General features: G+C 45.2%; 2 protein-coding genes across 2 annotated transcripts in view; one reads left to right on the top strand and one right to left on the bottom strand.

Moving 5' to 3' along the window:
* Positions 1 to 6,594: 6,594 nt before the first annotated feature.
* LIN9 (lin-9 DREAM MuvB core complex component) overlaps positions 6,595 to 18,835 on the bottom strand; it is a 49,393-nt gene continuing 37,152 nt past the window's right edge. Inside the window, exons 15-17 of the mRNA XM_015622913.2 lie at positions 15,273 to 18,687; positions 10,815 to 10,987; positions 6,595 to 7,144 (exon numbers count right to left, since the gene is read on the bottom strand). Coding sequence (XP_015478399.1) covers positions 18,582 to 18,687 — 106 coding nt within the window. The 3' untranslated portion in view covers positions 6,595 to 7,144; positions 10,815 to 10,987; positions 15,273 to 18,581. The remainder of the gene's footprint in view (positions 7,145 to 10,814; positions 10,988 to 15,272; positions 18,688 to 18,835) is intronic.
* MIXL1 (Mix paired-like homeobox) lies at positions 14,052 to 15,266 on the top strand. The gene is made up of 2 exons (XM_015620418.2): positions 14,052 to 14,339; positions 14,416 to 15,266. The coding sequence occupies exons 1-2, from the start codon at positions 14,052 to 14,054 to the stop codon at positions 14,833 to 14,835; spliced, it is 708 nt and encodes a 235-aa protein (XP_015475904.1). The 3' UTR covers positions 14,836 to 15,266.

The raw sequence follows: 18,835 nt of genomic DNA, 5'->3' as shown, positions 1-18,835 counted from the left end.
AATAGTCCAGTCCCCTGGATTAAGTGGTCATGTCAGGAAGGGGCTGGTCCTGATTAGGACTCCCAAATCCCACAGAAATAAGTAAGAGTATCTAATATGATGTGGTTTGATGAGAATAATACTTACTTAGAGGCAAGAAACCTAATGCAAAACAAAATCTCTAACAATTTTCATCTTTCTAACTGTCATCCAAGAAACAGGACAAAAGTCCTTCAGAAGGGTTGGAAAATCAAGAAGATCCAAAGAAGAAAAACTGTTATAATCACATGTGAAAAAAACAAGATGTTAGCTTTGGGATCACATTCATTGCAAAGGGGTCCAAATTTTCAGTTAATTTTATTTTTTGAAAAAGCTAGTTTTCCTCAACTTGTAAAATATATTAGAGGGGAAAAAGAAAGTGTTTAGAAAGGAAGTATTTTTTTTCCCCGCCAGTGACACAGCACAAAATGTTCCCTTATAATGTGTTGCAGGTGTTGATTTAATGATTCCTTCTGATGCCTCAAAGATCCAAGACTACAAGGAAGTAGTGAAAGGATTAAATAAATCTCTTGGTCACCGTGGAAAATCATAGCCAGAGTCAGAACACCAGGAGCCTGAGGTTTCCATGGCTGTTGTACAAGACAGCTTCATCTTGTCATCTGTCTAGGACTGCAGGACTGTTTTTTCTCTTCTTTAATCAAATGGGCTCATGGCCAACAGTTTGCCAGTCTCACTTCTGGAAGTGCAGAAGCCACTTGGTTGTCACAAATCCTCAGACAAAGGTAGAGAAAAGCTTTGCAAAAAGTTTCAGCTGTCCCTATTTAGAATGGAGGCTGCTCAATATCTAAAGAACTGAACTCTTATTTGTAAAGGGATATAGTAAAACCTTAAATAATCTGCAGACTGTTAGAGGCACTGGCTGAGAAGTTATTGAATGTTCAAAGATTTCCAGTATCCTGTTTCCTAGGTGCCATTAAAAAAACCACACTTTAATTCCACAGCAACTCATCTCCCCCTGTGATATCATTATGTGTACATGGCTGGACAAGAAAAATGTGCCAGCTCTTACCTGACACCATATTGCTACACACTGCAGCATGTAAATTAGTCTCTGTGTGTTGACACAAGTCACCTTTCTTCAGCGTCACTTTATTTAAACAAGCATACACTGTGTGTTTGCATGTCTATCTGTGGGTGGAAGAAACCACCTCCCCAGCCAGGTCCTTTTGCTGCTCACACTGTGAGCCCACGGCACAGTGAACAGCCAGGAGCCCTGGCAAGGTGGGGGAGCCCGAGGGGGTTTCCAGAGAGCCGTCAGGGAGGCAGGGAAGGATAGACACTGGTGCTGCTCCCTGGCTCCCTCCCCAAGCTTTCTGTGCCTGAAGACTGCTTGCTTTCATTTCTGCGTGTCTCTGATTTCCACATGGATCAAACATCCCTGCTTGGGAGCTGGGTGCAGCCAGTGCTCTGAGACATGGCAAGCCCATCCCATGGTGTGCATGTTTCCATCCCAAGGGCTTTGGCTGATGCCAAATCATTCCTCACATTGCCTGGCTGTCCTGTCACCTCTGCTAACAGCCGTGTTTGGCAGCCGACCATTTCCTCGCAGACTGGTGAGCTCACGGCTGCTCCAAACCCGTGTCACAGGAGATTGCACGTCCCTTGGAACAGACTGCTCCACACCCACACTACAAAGGCCTATCTGCACTACAAACCAAACCACCCTGCCTACAACATTGCAGCCACTTTGCACTGTTAAGTCCTGTCGGGGATGCAGAAGGGAGCTGGAGGCTCTGCGAGGCTGGAGGGTGCTGTCCCTCAGCCTGGCTGGTCCCCACTACAGGCTCTGCCAAGCCGTGGCTCAGCCCAACAGGAGCGACCACTACAGCAAACTGGGAACTCATGAGATTCTTTTTCTGAAACCTTCCTTCTTTTTTTTTTTTTGCGTAGCTGTTGCTTCCTGGACTCATATTGTTTGAGCTTAGTTGGTTTCAGGAAATGGAATTGGATGTGCCACTGGTAATGTCACCAGATGGCAGGCCAGCAACTGCAGGGAAGGGCGACAGCACAGCCAGGCTCACCTTTTTGCTCTGCCACTCACTGACTTTCACATAATTGTGGGCAGGTTGCTCAACCTTTGCATTTTATAGTAAAGCAGACATATGCCTGGAAGATTTTTCAAAATCCTCAGCAGAAGCAAGTCCACAGAGTGAAATGTGGAGATCACTCCTGAATGTTTATTGTTCAGATTTTGGAAAAAAAACAAACAAAAAATAAGACTTTACTACAACATCCACAATTTCAGGGCTGTCCTTAATAGAGACCCAGCCAAAACCACCTCTCCAGTACTGTGAGGGTGCACACACAGTACTGGAGACAGTACCTACACAGTTTCACAGTCATTCACTTCTATCTATTCATTCTAGATTATTAAATTCCATTTCCTTCAACAGTTTCCTTTCCTGCTTTTATGGGAAATTTTGGCCTGGTCAGTGTTTTTTAAATATATATGGCCCAATCCAGTTGAGTATGAAAATGGGTTTTGTATATTGGGTAATATATGATGAACTCACCCCATGCAAGAGCTCAGTTTGTAAGTGTGTGTGAACAACACCCAGCAGAGCTGCCTACAGGAAGGTTTGCTGCTCTGTTGTCACTAGGTAGGGATCACTAATAGCACATAGTCAATGTGAGGTAAAAGTCAGTAAATTTTGCAAATCCAGGTAAGATTACCTTTCTGTTAACAAACCGTGCAAAATTACTCAGTTTGTCTAACCTTGAATTCCTCCTGGTTTCTGGGGAGATTATGTCCCAAATTCCTTGAACTATATAATGATTGCTATTGTATTTTATTTTGGTTGTGTGAACGTGAAGTAGGGCGGACTTGTAATACACCAGGGACTGAGCGGAGCAGCAGCTGTTACACTTTCAAAGAGCATTACTGAGCTTTTTATAGTTGGCTGCAGTTGACATCACGGCTAAATAGAGTCTTGCTCTAAAATATATTCCACCCAGCCTATGCAACGTGAAATCTGTGCATTGCTGGGAGGAGAGAGGGTCACAGGAAGCAATGCAATACCAGCACAGAAATAAAAGCCTGGGGATGTGTTTGCTTGTTTTTCCTGCATCCATTACAAATGTCCTTGAATATTTTTTTCCAGGAAGAGCAGAAACCTCTGGAGAAGAATGACAGAGTGAATTCTCTCATCTCAGGATTGGCAATCAAATCTGGCCCAGGTCAGCAGTGACCAAGAGCTGTAGTACCTCACTGTAGGTAGCTCTCTTAGTGCCTCCTGGATGACTGTCCACACCAAAAGAGGCCAAATGCTTTTACACTGTTATCACTGGTGCCACCAGGATGCTGCTGGGACCTGGGTAAAAGCTACTGTGCAGTAAAACTCATTGGAGAGAAGCATCACACACCAAGCCCATTTCCTGGACTGGACCAGCAGCTTCCAAAGCTTTTGGGAGAGAGCTCTGCACTGTACTCTTTTCAAGAAAATAACAAAGCTGAGTTAGTTGAAACAAAGCTGAAGCTTATCCAGGACCCAAGTCTAGCCCCCAGAATGTCAAAATCCACACTGTCTTTGTGTGTGTGTCAGTATCTCTACTATTCTATAGCTGGACATACCCCATGTGAATGGCCTGGGTTTCCTGAGGTACTTTCACAGTTTTACATGCACTGCACCTCCTCTCTGTCTGTGACTGAGGACTCTGGTTTTCAGGTACAGTTTCTTCTGGGATCCTAAATGACCTTATGAGGAAATGTCAGTATCTTACTCTTTCTCTGACTTCTGTTTCATCTTACAGAGACCCACTGTCCTGGCAAGAAGGGGCCAAAACAGGGATACCTAGCCTACCTTTACCAGGAAAGACTGCAAAAGGAAGAGATGGTTCGTCACCGGCTTGTGAGCCTTCCCTGGGTGTTGGTTAGATGGCCTGCCAAAAATGTCACAGGTGAGATGTACTGGTACAAGCCCTTTCACAATCTGACACTGTTTGCTGTTTGTAGGGTGTGATGGCACAATCACCCCTGAAAACTGCACAGACACAAGCCTCCTTTCTGCTGCAAAATGCATTACCCTCGTAGCCAAATGAATCAGCATGTACGCAGTGCAGCAGCCAGGTCTGACCAGCACTGTCTTCCCCTTCCAAAATGTCAAATGAATTTCTGCTTCAGCATATGACACCAGCAACCACACAAGTCTCCCAGCCTCAGGGTTGTTGCTGTCCTCTTCATGTTATGCTCCCCTCCCTATTCATATCAGTGTTCAATGATCAACTCCCAAATGGCCCAAACTCCACTCAGAGTAAAAAAACCAAACCATTATATAAATTATGGCTATTCTGCAAGTACTCCAAAGAGCATTTAATCACCCTTTTATTCATGATTCATGATTTTTACATGCCTACATGGAGAAAACCAGCAACCTGGACTCACAGAGCTGGAGAGGATTTTGTAGGAGTGGCTCTCCTTTTGCTGAGGAAAAAAAATTAAGTATTTACTTTTGTGTGATATGGTCAATGGTTTCTCCAGCTGTTGAAAACATGGGCCAGAGTTTGAGAAGTGACCCTGGGAAGTGTAGACAGGGAAAGAATTCAGTGAGACCTGGAATGAATGACCTGGTCTTTTGAAGCTCTTTGTGCCTACACATTTTACATAGTCCTAAGTAAAATTCCCACCTGAAAGCTGCTTTTGCACTTTGGTTAGACAAAGGAATCTGGCAAAGCTGCACTGCTTCAAGATTAGATAAAGGCCTGGAGAGCAGGAAGCAGGAGTTCCAATCCAGCTTTGGAACAGGCATCTTCTAGGAACAGCCCTGTGTATCTCTGCCAGTGTGCCATGCACCTGCTTTTCAGCAGTGGGGTGGGTCACAGGCAAGTTGCATTGGCATTTGATGGGTGTGTTTGGACAGCCCAGATTTGGTTATACACTGTTAATGTCAACTTGCTGCTGTGGAAATCTGAAATGCAAAGACTTATTTGGAATAAGGGAGGTCAGGTCAGGTAGATGATCAAAGAGTGCAACATTTCAGGGAGGATTTGCTTGGCTGGACACCTGCATGGCTCTTAGGAATTATCCTGGTCCCTAAAGCAGGAGTCTGCTCCATGCAGCCAGAGGAAAGATCACCATTTGGCTGAAGAGATGCAAAATCAAGCTTGGTGGGCAGGTAGGATCAGTCCTCGGTTTGTTAGGATTTTTAGTGACAGCAGGTTCCCTGTTTATCCTGGACTGCTTTGTACATGCCAGGACTCTTGCTGCCTTAGTTGATAAAAATACAAAACACAGAGAAAGGAGAGCTCAACCAAGAGAGATTAATAAAAGAAAATTCCTTATCTTCTCACTTCTGCCTTTATCCTGGCAAAATCTCAGAGAAATACAATGTTTTTGAAATGCTAGAAAATCATGAACACTGCTATGCTGGTGATGTAAAGCACCCAGGTGATGCTGTGATTGATTTGATATCCTGCCCAGCTGCACCACTTCCAGCCACTGTCATAAATATTTTGTCTTTAGCCATATTTCAGGCATTGTCAGTCAGTGACAAAAGAGGCCAGCAGCAGTGGAACTGAAAATAGAAACCTACACTATGATGCTGCTGCACCCCTTTTTGATCACTCAGATCTGCAGCAAACTCTCAGCATTCCTTTAAACCTTGTCTTACCTCAAATACCTTAAGTAAGTGGTATCCCAGCTGCAAAGATGTGACTGCAAAAGAGGAAAAACATGGTCTTGTAAAAATATGGGGGATGGCTAAGATGACAGTAGAGAGCTGCTGAGATCAACCCAGCCCAGAGTCACTCTCCATCTTGGATTGCAATTGTCCAATCTGAAGTAATAAATGTGTTTGCTCTTTGCCATGTGTCCAGCAGCACAGAGAACCTTCCAGGGGCTAGGGAAGAAAAGCTGTCAAGGAGAAAAGTCTCAAATCCCCCAAGTAACATGTAAAACAAACTTGGTCATATGCAAAAGAGAGGGGTAAGAATCAAGGGGACTAAAAGATAATGGAGAAAGAGATAAAAGTACCAATAAAAGGAAGGAGAGGAAGACCTTTAGTCATCAAAGGAGAGGATTGGATTAAGGAGGAGACAAGGGTGTGGCCTTGGCAAACAGACAAAGTCAAATAGAAAAATAACCCTGCCAGAAATAAAAGCAGAGGAGTTGAGCTTGAATAAAAGGGGAAGATAAACAGCTGTCATGTAAAATGGGAGTGAGAGAATGAGCAGGGCAGCGCAGGGGAGCAGTGGTGCAGGCTGGAGGCTGGGATGTGCCTCAGAGAGAGCCATTGCCAGAGGACTGAGTCAAAAACCAGGATGCTATTGGACTACTTATCTGGGATGGGTAAGGCAGGGGGACGGGATAGTGGGGGAGGAGGATGGAGACACTGTTCTGTGCAAATGCGTGGAGCTTCTGTGTGAGTCAGGCACCAGAAACCTGTGCTGTGGGCTTAAAAAGTCAAGATAACCCACGGAAATAATGCCTACTGAGTGTGTTGCGTGGCACTTCTTTTTAATTTGATTTTAAATAGCGAAGAAATATGAGTCAATTCATGCACAGAAGAGAATGACTTCATCAAATGGCATAGTAACCACTGCTCTTCCCAGCTATGATCATGTGGTACTGCTGATTTAATGATCAAGTGCAAAATCCCAGCTCAGGTGAAACTTCCCACGTTCCATGCTCATGTTAAACCTGAAAATCTTCCAAACTTTATAGAGGCTTGAAAACCTTTGAAATTAAAGAGCCCAGAAAAAAATACAAGAACAAAACCAAAATGGTTTTGTTGTAAATGTCACGATACATAAGACTAAAAGTCCCTCATCTCCAAAACTACTCAGAAAAGAAGGTGGGAAACATTTAGAATGAATGATTAGACTGAAGCCAGAGCACTGACCTTGGCACATGCCTGAGAAGAAGCAGGGAAGCAGAGGGAAGCCAGGTGGAGGATTCTCCACGCAGTACCACTCAGAAAGGGAAAATTTGGTGGATTTTAATAGCACCAAGGTAGTACAAAGAAAGACTGTGGGTCCATGTTCATATTGTAACAGGCATCCAACCACATTGGGGCAGTTCTGGTTCTGTGTATTGTCTGCTGGTTTTGAACCATCGAAGCAAAACTTGCTTCACATTTGGATCCTTTTCTCAATAACTGTGAGACACAAGCTGTAACAAACAAACAAAAATAATAACACATAAAAATTCATCAATTTCAGCAGCTCATGCTCTCAGATACCAAACACTGCAAGACAGAAACAGAGAATCTTGTGTCTCATTTATTAAGTTGGAATAGAAGGAAGAGCTTACCACATGCAGGGGATGATGATAAGGGTTTAAGAGCCTGCCAAGAAAAGGTAGAAAACAATGCCCTAACACTGCTTGCTAAAGCTAAGGAGCCTGAAAAGGGAAGAGAGGGGACTGTTTTCTTGCTGTTATCCAGTGCTGTTAGAGAAGGATGTGGCTTCTCTGCAATCCATCACCCTGCCTTCCCCTGCCTGCCCTGCTCTGTGTGTATATTCTGGCTGCACCCTGGCAGGCTGCCTCTCCCAAGTAGGTACTGAATGAAAAGGAAGAAAACATGGTCCTGTCTTTTTCTTAGCTCTTGTGTTCTTATCTTTTTCCTTCTTTCTTTTTTTGTTCATCTGCAGATATGTTCCTTTGCTTTCACAGCAAATTAATTAAACATTATTGGGAGTTTGGATAACGCAATTATTTTGTACCCACAATCATCTGCACCAACAGTTCTCAGCAAATCCTCATGAAGGAAAATATCTTTAAGAGTTGGGTATGACCTTGTTCAGAGCATGTGAGTAAGCAAAGCAATACAGTAAATTCTATTAAATAGAAGCTTTAGGTTCTCTCACAATAGCACATGCTAGGAAATCAGAGGGCACAGAGAGAAATTGCAATAACGATTTGTTTAAACCTAGGGTTTGCTGCCACAGAAAACTTGGTGGGACTGCCCTCTCACTGAAGAAGCACCAGCAAGGGTCAGGTACATGTACTCTGCCATTCTTGGAAAGTCTCAAAACCCAAAGGTAAACTGAGGTTTAAGTATATTTAAATTCAACACTGAACATCCTCTGCTCTTTCAGCCAGCCCCTCCTATCTCCAGGTAGCTTCCTCCCTATTGCTCTTTCCCTCTTCCCACTCCTACCATTTGCTCTTATCTCCCTCCCACTCTCAAATCCTGAATCTTCCTCTTCCTCAGATGGTAGGGAGACAGCTGCCAGCCATCAGGCATACCCTGCTCTTGCCCTGTTGCTGTGTCTGGGTGCTCTCTGAACCTGGGCATCTTGCCCCAAATCTGTTCCTGTTGGGATTTAGCAAATACAGCCCCTTGATCTTTTCATATGCATTTGCTGGGTTTTTACGCCTCCCCGCTGCCCCCACCGCTTCCTTCAAGGCTCTCTGTGTGTCTGAAGCTCTTATCAACTCCTCGGAGCAGAATACACGAATGGCACCACCAGGTCTTGAAGTCACGTCTCACACCTCTCAGGAAATGGCTCACCCCACCAAGTCACATCCCCCTCCTAAGCACAGGGCTAAAGTCACAAGATACTATTAGTTCCTCATGGCCAAAACCAAGGAGATATAGCGGCTGAATTTTCAAAGGAAAATAGATTGTGCATATATAGAGGTAATCAGGTCTGAGCCAAGCAAGGCAGGCATCATTCAGAGCGAACATAACCTCTTGTCACAGTGCATTTATTTTAACCCTCTATCTGTGCACAGAGCTGCTGGGCAAGCCTGGTGATCTGAAATAAACTATGTTTGGGATTGATGTCACTAGGCTCTGACATCCCTCCAATGCCATGGGCTTCATCACACTGGAGATATGCCCAAAGTACTTTCTGTACCCCTATCAGTACAAAAGCACTGACAGGGGTTCAGCCCAGCCCCTTGGTCACAGGTCACACTCAGGACACTGTGACAGCACCATCTCCCTTTTACTCCCCAGCACCCAAGCTAGGGAGTCCCAGTCCCCCCACTGGGACAGCCTGGAGCATAGCTAAGTCCCATTTCTGACCTTGCAGTGAGACACTGGCTGTATGCACCTCACTGTGTCCTAGCTGGGGGTGAACACATTCCCTGCTGCTGACCAAAAAGGCAAGCCCCCTCTTCCCAGTAGAGGACTCTGGCAAGGAGGGGGTCTCAGGGACACAGTTGAATATTCACAATGGACAGGCACCTTAGGCCTTTTGAGAATATATTTCAAGGCATCTGCAAACCACACCAGAGTGAGGACTATACACAGCCCACCCTGCTCAAGCTCTTCCTTGTTAAAGCTGTGAGGACTAGAAAAATGACAAGTCTAAATTAACAACATGACATCATTATAAGATCTCGGAACTCTACCTAAAAGCCTGGATGGGCCTCAATATATAGATCTTGTGTCTGTACATTGGGAAGACCTGATAAACCTCTAAAAGCATTTGGAGGTTGTAAAGAGCTTTGTCACAATGACCAGAAGCAATCAAAGAGAAATTAAGTATTCATATAAAGATTTCCTCTTAGGCAGAATGAAAAAACCTCAAAACCTAAGCCTAGCATGCATTAACAATTTCTGCTATCAGGGCCCTGCTAGAGAAGCTGTAAATTATATAGTATTTTCCTGCCAGCAGAAACTCTGGAGAAAATGTAGTTATATAAGAAACCATAAAAATGTGTCTGGACTACAATTAATTTACTTTGTGAGATAATTATCCAGGGATTGCTTCTTCAGGGACAAGCTTTCTAGGGATAGCTTAAACTTATGTCTTACCAGCAAAAATGTGGTTTTATTTTTTCTTAAACTTTCTCTAAATTAATGAAATCAGGTTTGTGTGACCACTGTCCCTTCTTTTGGCCAGTCTCCTAATACATGGAGATGGACTTTTTATAAGGGCACGTCATGACAGCACAAGGGTAAATGGCTTCAAACTGAGAGTAGGTTTGATTAGATATTAGGAAGAAATTCTTTACTGTGAGGGTGGTGAGGCACTGGCACAGGGAAGAGCTGGATGCCCCATACCTGGAAATGTTCAGGGTCATGTTGGATGGGGCTCTGAGCAATCTGGTCTGGTGGAAGGTGACCCTGCTCATGGCTGTGGGGCTGGAACTGGATGATCTTTAAGGTCCTTCCCAACTTAAACCTTTCTATGATTCTGTGGTACGATTTGAAACTTTTGGCCAATTTAAATTATAACTGATGTAGAAATTGAGATCGCCAAGATACCAAATCTTTGCAAATTTAGTCAGGTTGACAAGAGACTGCTAAATCTCCACTACTAAAAACCTGAACATTGGGTTTAGTGACCAGAAAATTCATGTTGAAGACAGCCACCAAAATGAAAAAAATAATAAACCTTGCTGGAATGACAAAAGACTGTGCACAATCTGTGTCCTTGTAGAGTCCTAGAAGGAACAGGGTGATGTGACATCTGACAAGCCAGAGGAGTTTGAACACAGCCAAGGCTGTACAGATGGTTACAAATCACTGCATGGCAAAACCCCTGGTGTCCCATTCCCTCCAGGACTGAGCAGCAGAACTTCTCACGTGTTAGTTATTTAAAGGGGTGTGTTTTTCTTGTCAGCAAAGCCATGACTGTGTGTCACACTGCTACCTACTCTTGCCATGCATTCTGGGATGCTTCCCAAGCTCCAGTTCCTCAAGTTACATAAGGCAGGATCTTAAGCTGTACATTTAAAAGATGACTCTGTAGCCCCAAGAGCCTGAGAGAACCTCCCCAGCTTGACAAGCAAAAGGCTGAAGAGCCAGCTAGCTGGAAGACTCACCACAGAGCCTATCTCCCCCTGCTTCTCCACCATCTTAGTGTTTCACAGCCTGTCTTACCCTTGCTGGATGCTCAGAGCTGGCAGCAGTGATGTGAGAGTGTGTTCTCCAGCTGAAGCTTAAAACTGTTTTACTGCAGATACAGGCACATTTTGTATTGTGAGTCCTCTTGGCACAGATTCCTCAGTGTTGAAGCACTCCCAGCACAGACAAAAGCACAAGAAGTTTCTCTCCTGACAAATAAAGTGAAGATCAATGTAAACAGCTTCTGAAGCAGCCTGTAATTTTTGATATCAACACAAGGCAGTCTGCTTTTCCCTTAGAGATAGTTCTTTCAGTTTTAGCCATCTTAATTTCAAAAAGCAAGCCACTTCTGGACTTCTTCTGCTTCTTGAGGGAAGACATAAAATCCACCTTTGTGCCTTGGTGGCACAAATAAAAGCAAGTCTGCAAAACAGGAAGGGACAAAATTGAATGTCTTCTAAATGCTTCCAGCCCTTACCTGAGTATGACTCCATGCAAATGCTGGCACCTACAAGGCATCAGAAACTTCCTTGTCAGACTGCAAGGCACACAAGAGGATGGAAAACTACTTGTCAGGCAAAGGAAACTCCGCTGAATCCAGACACAGCACTTTTTCCTTGCTGCAGGAGGCACAGTGCACTACCCCACAGGCACAGCTTTTAGGATATCAGTGGGATATCCTTTTGCAAAGGTAAGCAGAAAAGAACTCATCACCAAGATATATGAACATTCTGGTAATAGCCAGCCAGCCCAGATGTGGAAACTGAGGCAGACTAAACAGAAGTCAGCACCTGCAGACAGGCAGCACAGCCTGACCTGCTCACAGCGGTCTCATCCACTCACAGGTATGTCTGCTAGAAAATACAATTGTCTGCAGACAGATAATGAAGAGACTGAGTGTGAGCCTCACACCCTGGGGCCCATGTGTGTAATCCTGGGCTGCACCAAGGGCACCGACTGTTTTGCCCACAATTCAGTCACGAAGGGTTTTCTATTCCACATGGCAGAGCCACTGCTCACACTGCATCCACGGACAACATGGAAAGCCACAAAATGTAGCGTGTGGAAGATATTTTACTTCCTTTGTAACAATGTAGACTTTTAAAAAGTGTATAATTGTTGCATCTCTGTCTCCTAATATAAGTTTTCAGGCCTGGGAAGCCTCACCGTTCTTTTCCTCACCAAGGGAAGCTTGTCAGCTGCTGTCACAAGACAGCTATTGGAACACCTCTGGAACCATAAAGGGCAAGGGAACCGAGGAGGCTTTTGGCCTGAAGGATGTCACAGCAGTCAGAGATCAAAGAGTCAGCCCATTTCCAGATTTATGAGTTGGGAATAGGTCTATTAACTACAAGTACTCACTCTTTCCTGAGTATCTGTTCAATATACGTTGATAGTTGTTGTAATGGGAAGTCTGACACTGAGAAACACCATGCTCCTGGGCAGTCTGTCTCAGTTTTGTCCTCAGCTAGCTCAGAATCAGATCCAGGTGGGGCAGTCCTAGAAGCACCCCAGATGGGATCCCCTCATTTTCCTCCTACTCCATCTGGCAGTGTCCTCGTATCGCTTGTACAGCCATCCTGGGGGTATTGGTAACCCACAGGTAGGAATCCTAGATTTGGATTGAAAAAACCCAACCAACAAACCCCAACTGTTGTTACTGTACAGTTAATTTAACTTGTATTAATTCCCTGATCACACTGTGTGGACTGACACATGCTCAGCCAAAGGGAGGGCATCAGGACAGGGGTGAACAGTGGGGGGGCCTGTGGTGCTAGCAGCTCCTTAAGCCTGGGCTGCTGCTGAAAGAAAAACACATGTATGTGTGTGAAAAAATACATTTCCTCAAAAATCTGCTCTGTCTGGCAAACTTAACCTTAATAAAATCCTAGAAACGATATCCTTATAATGGCATAATTCCAGAAGCAGAATTAAATCCTTCAAAAAAGAAACCTCTGCTATGTTTTCCAGGAATATTATTTGATGTAAAATACAACAAAACATTCATCATGTAAATATAATCTGGAATAATTCTCCTTTGCTGCCACCTGTGGCATCTTCTAAATCTGCATGGAATCTGCAGAGCGATTCAACCCTTCGTGAGTTTTTTCACTATAGACCCTAAATAATGCTGACTGTGCCTTCTGGATCACCACTCACTTGTGCCCTTTCTCACCACCCTGACCTCTCATTACACTGCTAATTGAGAACGTTGTACAAATCTCATGACTCTGCTGTCTGCAGACTACAGCCTATGATTTTGGGAACAACCTAGAAACTTCAGGTATGAAAACACCTGGATTGCTGTACATGTAAAAGCACAAAGGTACAAATGTTTTAGGAACAAAACTTCCAAGAATAGCTTTTAACAATTTAAACATGATTTTCTGTACAAAGTAACTTTTCTTGGGAGACAGTTGTAAAAAGTAAAATGAGGACAAACCATTTTAAATGCATTGGTGCTGTTGGGGTGTGCAGGTAGTGTTTCAGCATGAGATCTCTCTGTCTGAGAATCAGTTATTGCAGCAGCACAAGTGTGATGTGTAAAGGCATTAACAAGTGGTGGAAAAGGTGATGACACCAATGTCTGCCTCTGCCCTCTCTGAGCTGCTGTGGCTCTCCAGATGAATTTAACTTGCATCTTAAAAAGAAATATGTTTTTGCAGCAGCAGGCACATCAGGCAGCTGCACACCACCCGCACAGCTGGCAGCGAAGCACTGCAAGCGGAGCAGTAGCGGCCACTGGGAAGAGATAACTTGTGTTTGCTTTATGTCTCACACCATGCACGATCCATTCATTACTCGCCAAAGCAGTCAGTTGCTTGAGAGCATCTACCCCCATACCAATAGCTGGAGAGAGTGAACTCCATAACCCTATCAGCCCAGATGTTGTATCACATATAACCCAGCCGCTGCTCTGGGTCCTCTCCGGGGTGCCAAACTCCCAACACCCAGTTGTTTTGCGAGCGGATGCAAAGCCCGCTCCCCTCTCCCTCCTGCTGTCCATGTTTCGGGCGGGGAGTCGAGGGCTGCCAGCCATCACCCACCCCCGTCAGGCACGCATAGGGCATCACTGTGTCCTCTGGGCTGAGCAAGGCAGGGGCCGCCCTGTCGAGCACCCCACCGGCAGCCTGGGGCGCGGGGCCCGGCGGGGTGCCCGGCGCTCACCTTCCCCGCGGGGCCGTGCCGCCCCTTCGAACCCCCGCCCCTGCCGAGCCCCCTCCCCGGCTATAAAGCGTGGTGGGCAGGCCGGGCCCCCTCCTCGCCGCTGCCATGGCCGCGCTGCGCTTCGGGGAGCCCCCGGCGGAGCCACCCGCCTTCCCCTCAGGCAGGTGGGCGGGGGGCGGCGGGCCCGGCCCGGCCTCGCCCGCCCTCAGGGCGCTTCCCGCGGCGGAGCCGTCGGAGGGGGCGCCGGCGGCCTCGCAGCGTCGGAAGCGGACCAGCTTCACGGCGGCGCAGCTGGAGACGCTGGAGTTGGTTTTCCAGGACACCATGTACCCCGACATCTACCTGCGGGAGAAACTGGCCGACGCCACGCAGATCCCCGAGTCCCGCATCCAGGTGAGGGGCGCCGGCTGTGCCGCGCCCGCCGCGCCGGGGCCGCCCCGCCGCGCTCACCGCCGCCCTCTCTCCCCAGGTCTGGTTCCAGAACCGCCGAGCCAAGTCCCGCCGCCAGCGGGGCCCGGCCCGCCCCGGCCCCGCCGCGCCGCCGCCGGGCTGCCCGCGGCCGTCCCGCTTCGCCGCCCTGCGAGCCCCGGAGCGGCCCCGCTGCGCCCTCTCCGGGGTGGCTCGGACGGAGGACGGCTCGGTTCCCTACACGTGGCCGCCGGCCGCCGGCTTCCCCTCTGGCCCCGGCTTCGAGGGCTTCCCGCCCGGCCAGCCCGGCGGGGCCGAGCCCGCCCCGTTCGCGGGGAGCGCCGCCGCCGGCCCCTTCCCGCCGGCCCGCGCCTTCTGCGGGCAGTACTCGCCCGTGTCGGACGCCGAGGACACCAGCGGCTACTCGGAGTCGGGCTCGGAGTGGGAGGAGAACGCGCTCGGCGCCTTCCGAGCCCTCTGAGCGCCGCCGCGGCGGGACGCGGCCCGGGCGGGGACAGCTTACATGCGCAGCCCTCCCGCCGGACCGTCCCGCGCCGCGCTGCTCGGGCGGGGAACAGTCACACACCGCGCTACCTCACCACTGCTGCTCTGCCACTGTTGCACTTTATCCGGTAGTAACTGATTTTACATATTTATTTAAGAAAGATACGGGTCGGCTCCATTAGCTGAGGGCATTTTTTTACACTGTATTTAAAGCTTTCTTTTATCATGTTTAGTATATCTATTTACCTTCTTTAGCCAAAAAGCTAACCCAAATCTACTGTGTTTTGGGGGTGGGTGCTGGTCATAGAAAAGAGTGATGGTCTGTCAGGGTTTTTTGATCGAGGAAAATATAATAAAGGTTTACATTTTTAATCTACTTGTGTGTGTACCTGATGCAGGGGCAGGGTTCCTTACCGTGTCTGATGGTGGGGTAGAGAAGCAGTAGATATCCCAGCTGCAGGCTCTTCTCCCAGGTCCTGGAGAGCTACGGCTGCACTTTAGATGTCGATAAGAGACCAGAGGGGCCTGAAGGACAGGTCACAGAAACTGCCTTAAACCTTTTCTGTCAGTATTTGTCTTAAATCTGCTCTAAACAAACACCCCCATCCCTAAAATGTCTGGCCTAAATAATACAAACCGCCAGATCTCAAATACCCAGACAAAAGCCTCCAGTCTGCCACTTAAACCAAAGTTAATGTTAAACTAAGAGAAATGGGAGTATTTTGTGGACACTGTAAGGGTGCTTTAGCTGTAAGCAGGAACTACACAGAAGCTGTTCACATGAACAGTCATAAGGCTGAATGGCTCTGCACTGAGAATGGCAAAATCAGTAACAACAGAAGTCTCTCCTCTGATTCAATTTATTGAGAAAGGACACATTATTCTGTACATATTTTGAGGATAAGGCCAATTCTTCTTTCTTACTAAACAGTACTTTAGAACCTAGCAGAGCAAGTTTTAAGTTATGGAAAAGCATTTGAATGCAAGAAGCACAGGAAAAATGACTCATGTACTGGTGGCAGAAATACTCTATCAGGAATCATGCCCCACAGAGTAAGGTTACCAATGAACAAAATCCCTCAGCACCGCCCCATAACATACCTGTGCTTGTGAGATCAGGACAGCTGAATGCTGGCTGGACTGCAGGCTTGCAAGGTGAAGTGGCATGGCAGGGCTGCTGACTATTATTCTCCATCAAAAAAACCCCAGAGCTATTCTTGAAAAAAACATGGACTTGGGTGCTATGCTGGGGGGATCAGGAAAACCCCAGAAAAGAAGCACTTGCAGGAAGAGACAGCAAATGAGACCATGGTTTCTTGGGCACTCAGGGTAAATTCAAGTTTATGATCATAATAAATAAAAGTAACTTGTTTTGCTCCTGCAGACTTCAGGTATGGTAGCTGCAATGAGCTCTTGATACTCCTGCTATGCTTGGAGCACACTCAGCAAAAGCAATTGTATTTGTTACTATTGCCAAAATTCAACATTAGCTCTGATCCAACACATCAGTACCCAAGGAGAAATGCAGCCTTTCAAAGAAAATAAAAGGTGTGTATATTCACACTGCCTACATGAGCAGGACAAATGACAAGTGGAAATATATGGCTTATCACAAATGACAGATCTTTCTATGATATGTTACTCTGCAATAATTAAAAAAAACCCAAACCCTACATCCACAGAAAATATGCTGGAGAGTGTAAGTATCTACCTGTAAAAACCATCATACTTAAGGAATCAGAGTTGAGATTGGAGTGTGCTGATTATTGCAACGTATTTTGTATCCAATAGGATAAAAGCTGTCATGAAAAGCAGGTTCCCAACTCCTCTGGTATCTACTAGTGTCTACAACTTGTCTCCTCCTCAGTTTGGGATGTTTGCTACCAAGAAGGCCAAATTACCCTCCTGGTGTTTCGTACTGTGAAGTCCTGCTCCTCAAAAGCATTCAGTGCACATGCTGAGCTTGAGTCCCAACAGAGCAGGACGGGATCAGAGCAGAGGTGTGCAGAGGGAGCAGCAGGCACGTGAGTATGGAGGTGCAGGGGGATGGTTCGTCTTTCCTGAGTTAGCTGTAGAGCAGACTGCTTCCTAAGACTAAACTTATGTACCTTAAATTAAGCTTTGGCACCTTTCTCTGTTTACGTGAAAAGGGTGGTAGGAGAGGACTCCTTTCTGTCTTCTTTATCAAACAGATGGTAACACCACAAAATAACGAGTGGCATAATTACAAAAGTAATTGCAGGGACCACTACAATGTTCTATTGCATTATTGGAGGTAAGTTTGCCTGGATAACTCAGCTAAATTACTGTTCACCATTATTTTATAGAATCACTTGTAAAATTTTTAAATACCTTTTAAAACAGCTACTCACCTTGTCCTCATAACATTTCAATTTCAGCAATTAGCTTCTCTTAAAAGAATGACCTGAGACATCTGCAAAAAATTTTGCATTTTTTTGAAATATATCAACTCTCATAGGTCAATTTATTCAGTTACAAATTTCATTGAGAATAAAAGATTTATGCATTTCTCTTAATTAACAGAACAAATTTAGCTAAATATAAACTCTGCACTAAAGTTTTGCAGTGGCACAATACCAACACGGAATACAGAAGCATCTTTAAACTATACAAAATTTTAAAATTGAAAATAATCCTGTTTACATATTCTTTATACAATAACATATAAAAGACCTTATTTAATGAGGCATCTAAAAGAATCAAAAACATCTCTACAGCTATCTCTGAAAATCCATATCTGGAAACAATTCATTACACAGAAGCTTTACAAGACTATTTAAACAAACCAATACACACTTTTTACAAGATTAACATTCCAAAAGGTATAGGCAGGTTATCACTTCTTATTTTTGCAGTTTACCTCACTGGTTGTCTTCAGTTACAAAAATCTTCATATTTATATATAGTTGGTATTGTTGAATAACCAGTAATCTAATTTAAAACTTGTGCAAAACAAACAAGAATTTGGAAAAACGTTATGTTTAACCAGTCACTTATATAAAATACCACCTAAAGCACTTCTTTTGCCCTGTGTGAAGGGAAAAAGCCATAATCAATCTCTTTCCAGAAAAAGTTAACAGTTACATTTTTATATTCCTTCATTCGACTCCTTCCATAAGTTATGATAAATTAAGAGTTCCAACAAGACATTGACTGATCGATAGACCTGCCCAACATCCTCCAGTTTACAGTTTATATTTGCTGACTGTATCCTGATGCTGCTTCTTTAGATCAGGAACGCTCGGGCTTCCCAAAGGCTGACCTGGCAGCTCTGAAGAGCTACACAGAGGCGTAGCTTTACACAACAAAGACCTGCCATGTGGCTACTAACTCGAGCCATTTCCTCTTCGGCACTTCTAACATACCAGGAGATCCAACAACAAGTGGTGTGCAGAATCAATCTGAACTTTTAAAAACTAAGTTCAAATTATATGAAAGTATGCTTTCAAGTTTACTATAATCAATGCAATAACTAAGAGATTACCAGTTAGCAAAACTACTGCATGTGATTAACAAATGGAGAAATCTAATGTAACGCTGGCCAGTAATGCTGGTTTCCTTAAGAAGCAGATATAATATATTTAAAAGGGTCCTTTTTGAGAGGTTTTCTCTTCCCTTGTCTTCTGGCAGTTAGGGGTATTTGGTGAAGCATATAGAAAGGAAGAAGATTTTCCAGAATTACTTGCTGTACACTTGAAGTTTTCAGTCTCTGTTGGTGTTATTAGCTGCAAAAGCATGTAAGTTTCCCATCTGGCTCAGACCACTCTGAATATGTGCAACATGGATCTCAACATTATTCTGAAAACAACTATGGGAAGAAAAATAGAAGGAAAGAAAGAAATGTTAAACCCCATATGTAAGAGTTATATCTGAATACCTCTACAGTGAAAAATCAAATGTGAACCTAACCAGTACAAAAATTCAGATGAACTGGAGAGCAGTACATACAAACGCAA

The sequence above is a fragment of the Parus major genome, chromosome 3 (assembly GCF_001522545.3).
Source record: "Parus major isolate Abel chromosome 3, Parus_major1.1, whole genome shotgun sequence".
Lineage (NCBI taxonomy): Eukaryota > Metazoa > Chordata > Aves > Passeriformes > Paridae > Parus > Parus major.
This window is presented reverse-complemented; position numbering and strand designations above follow the sequence as displayed.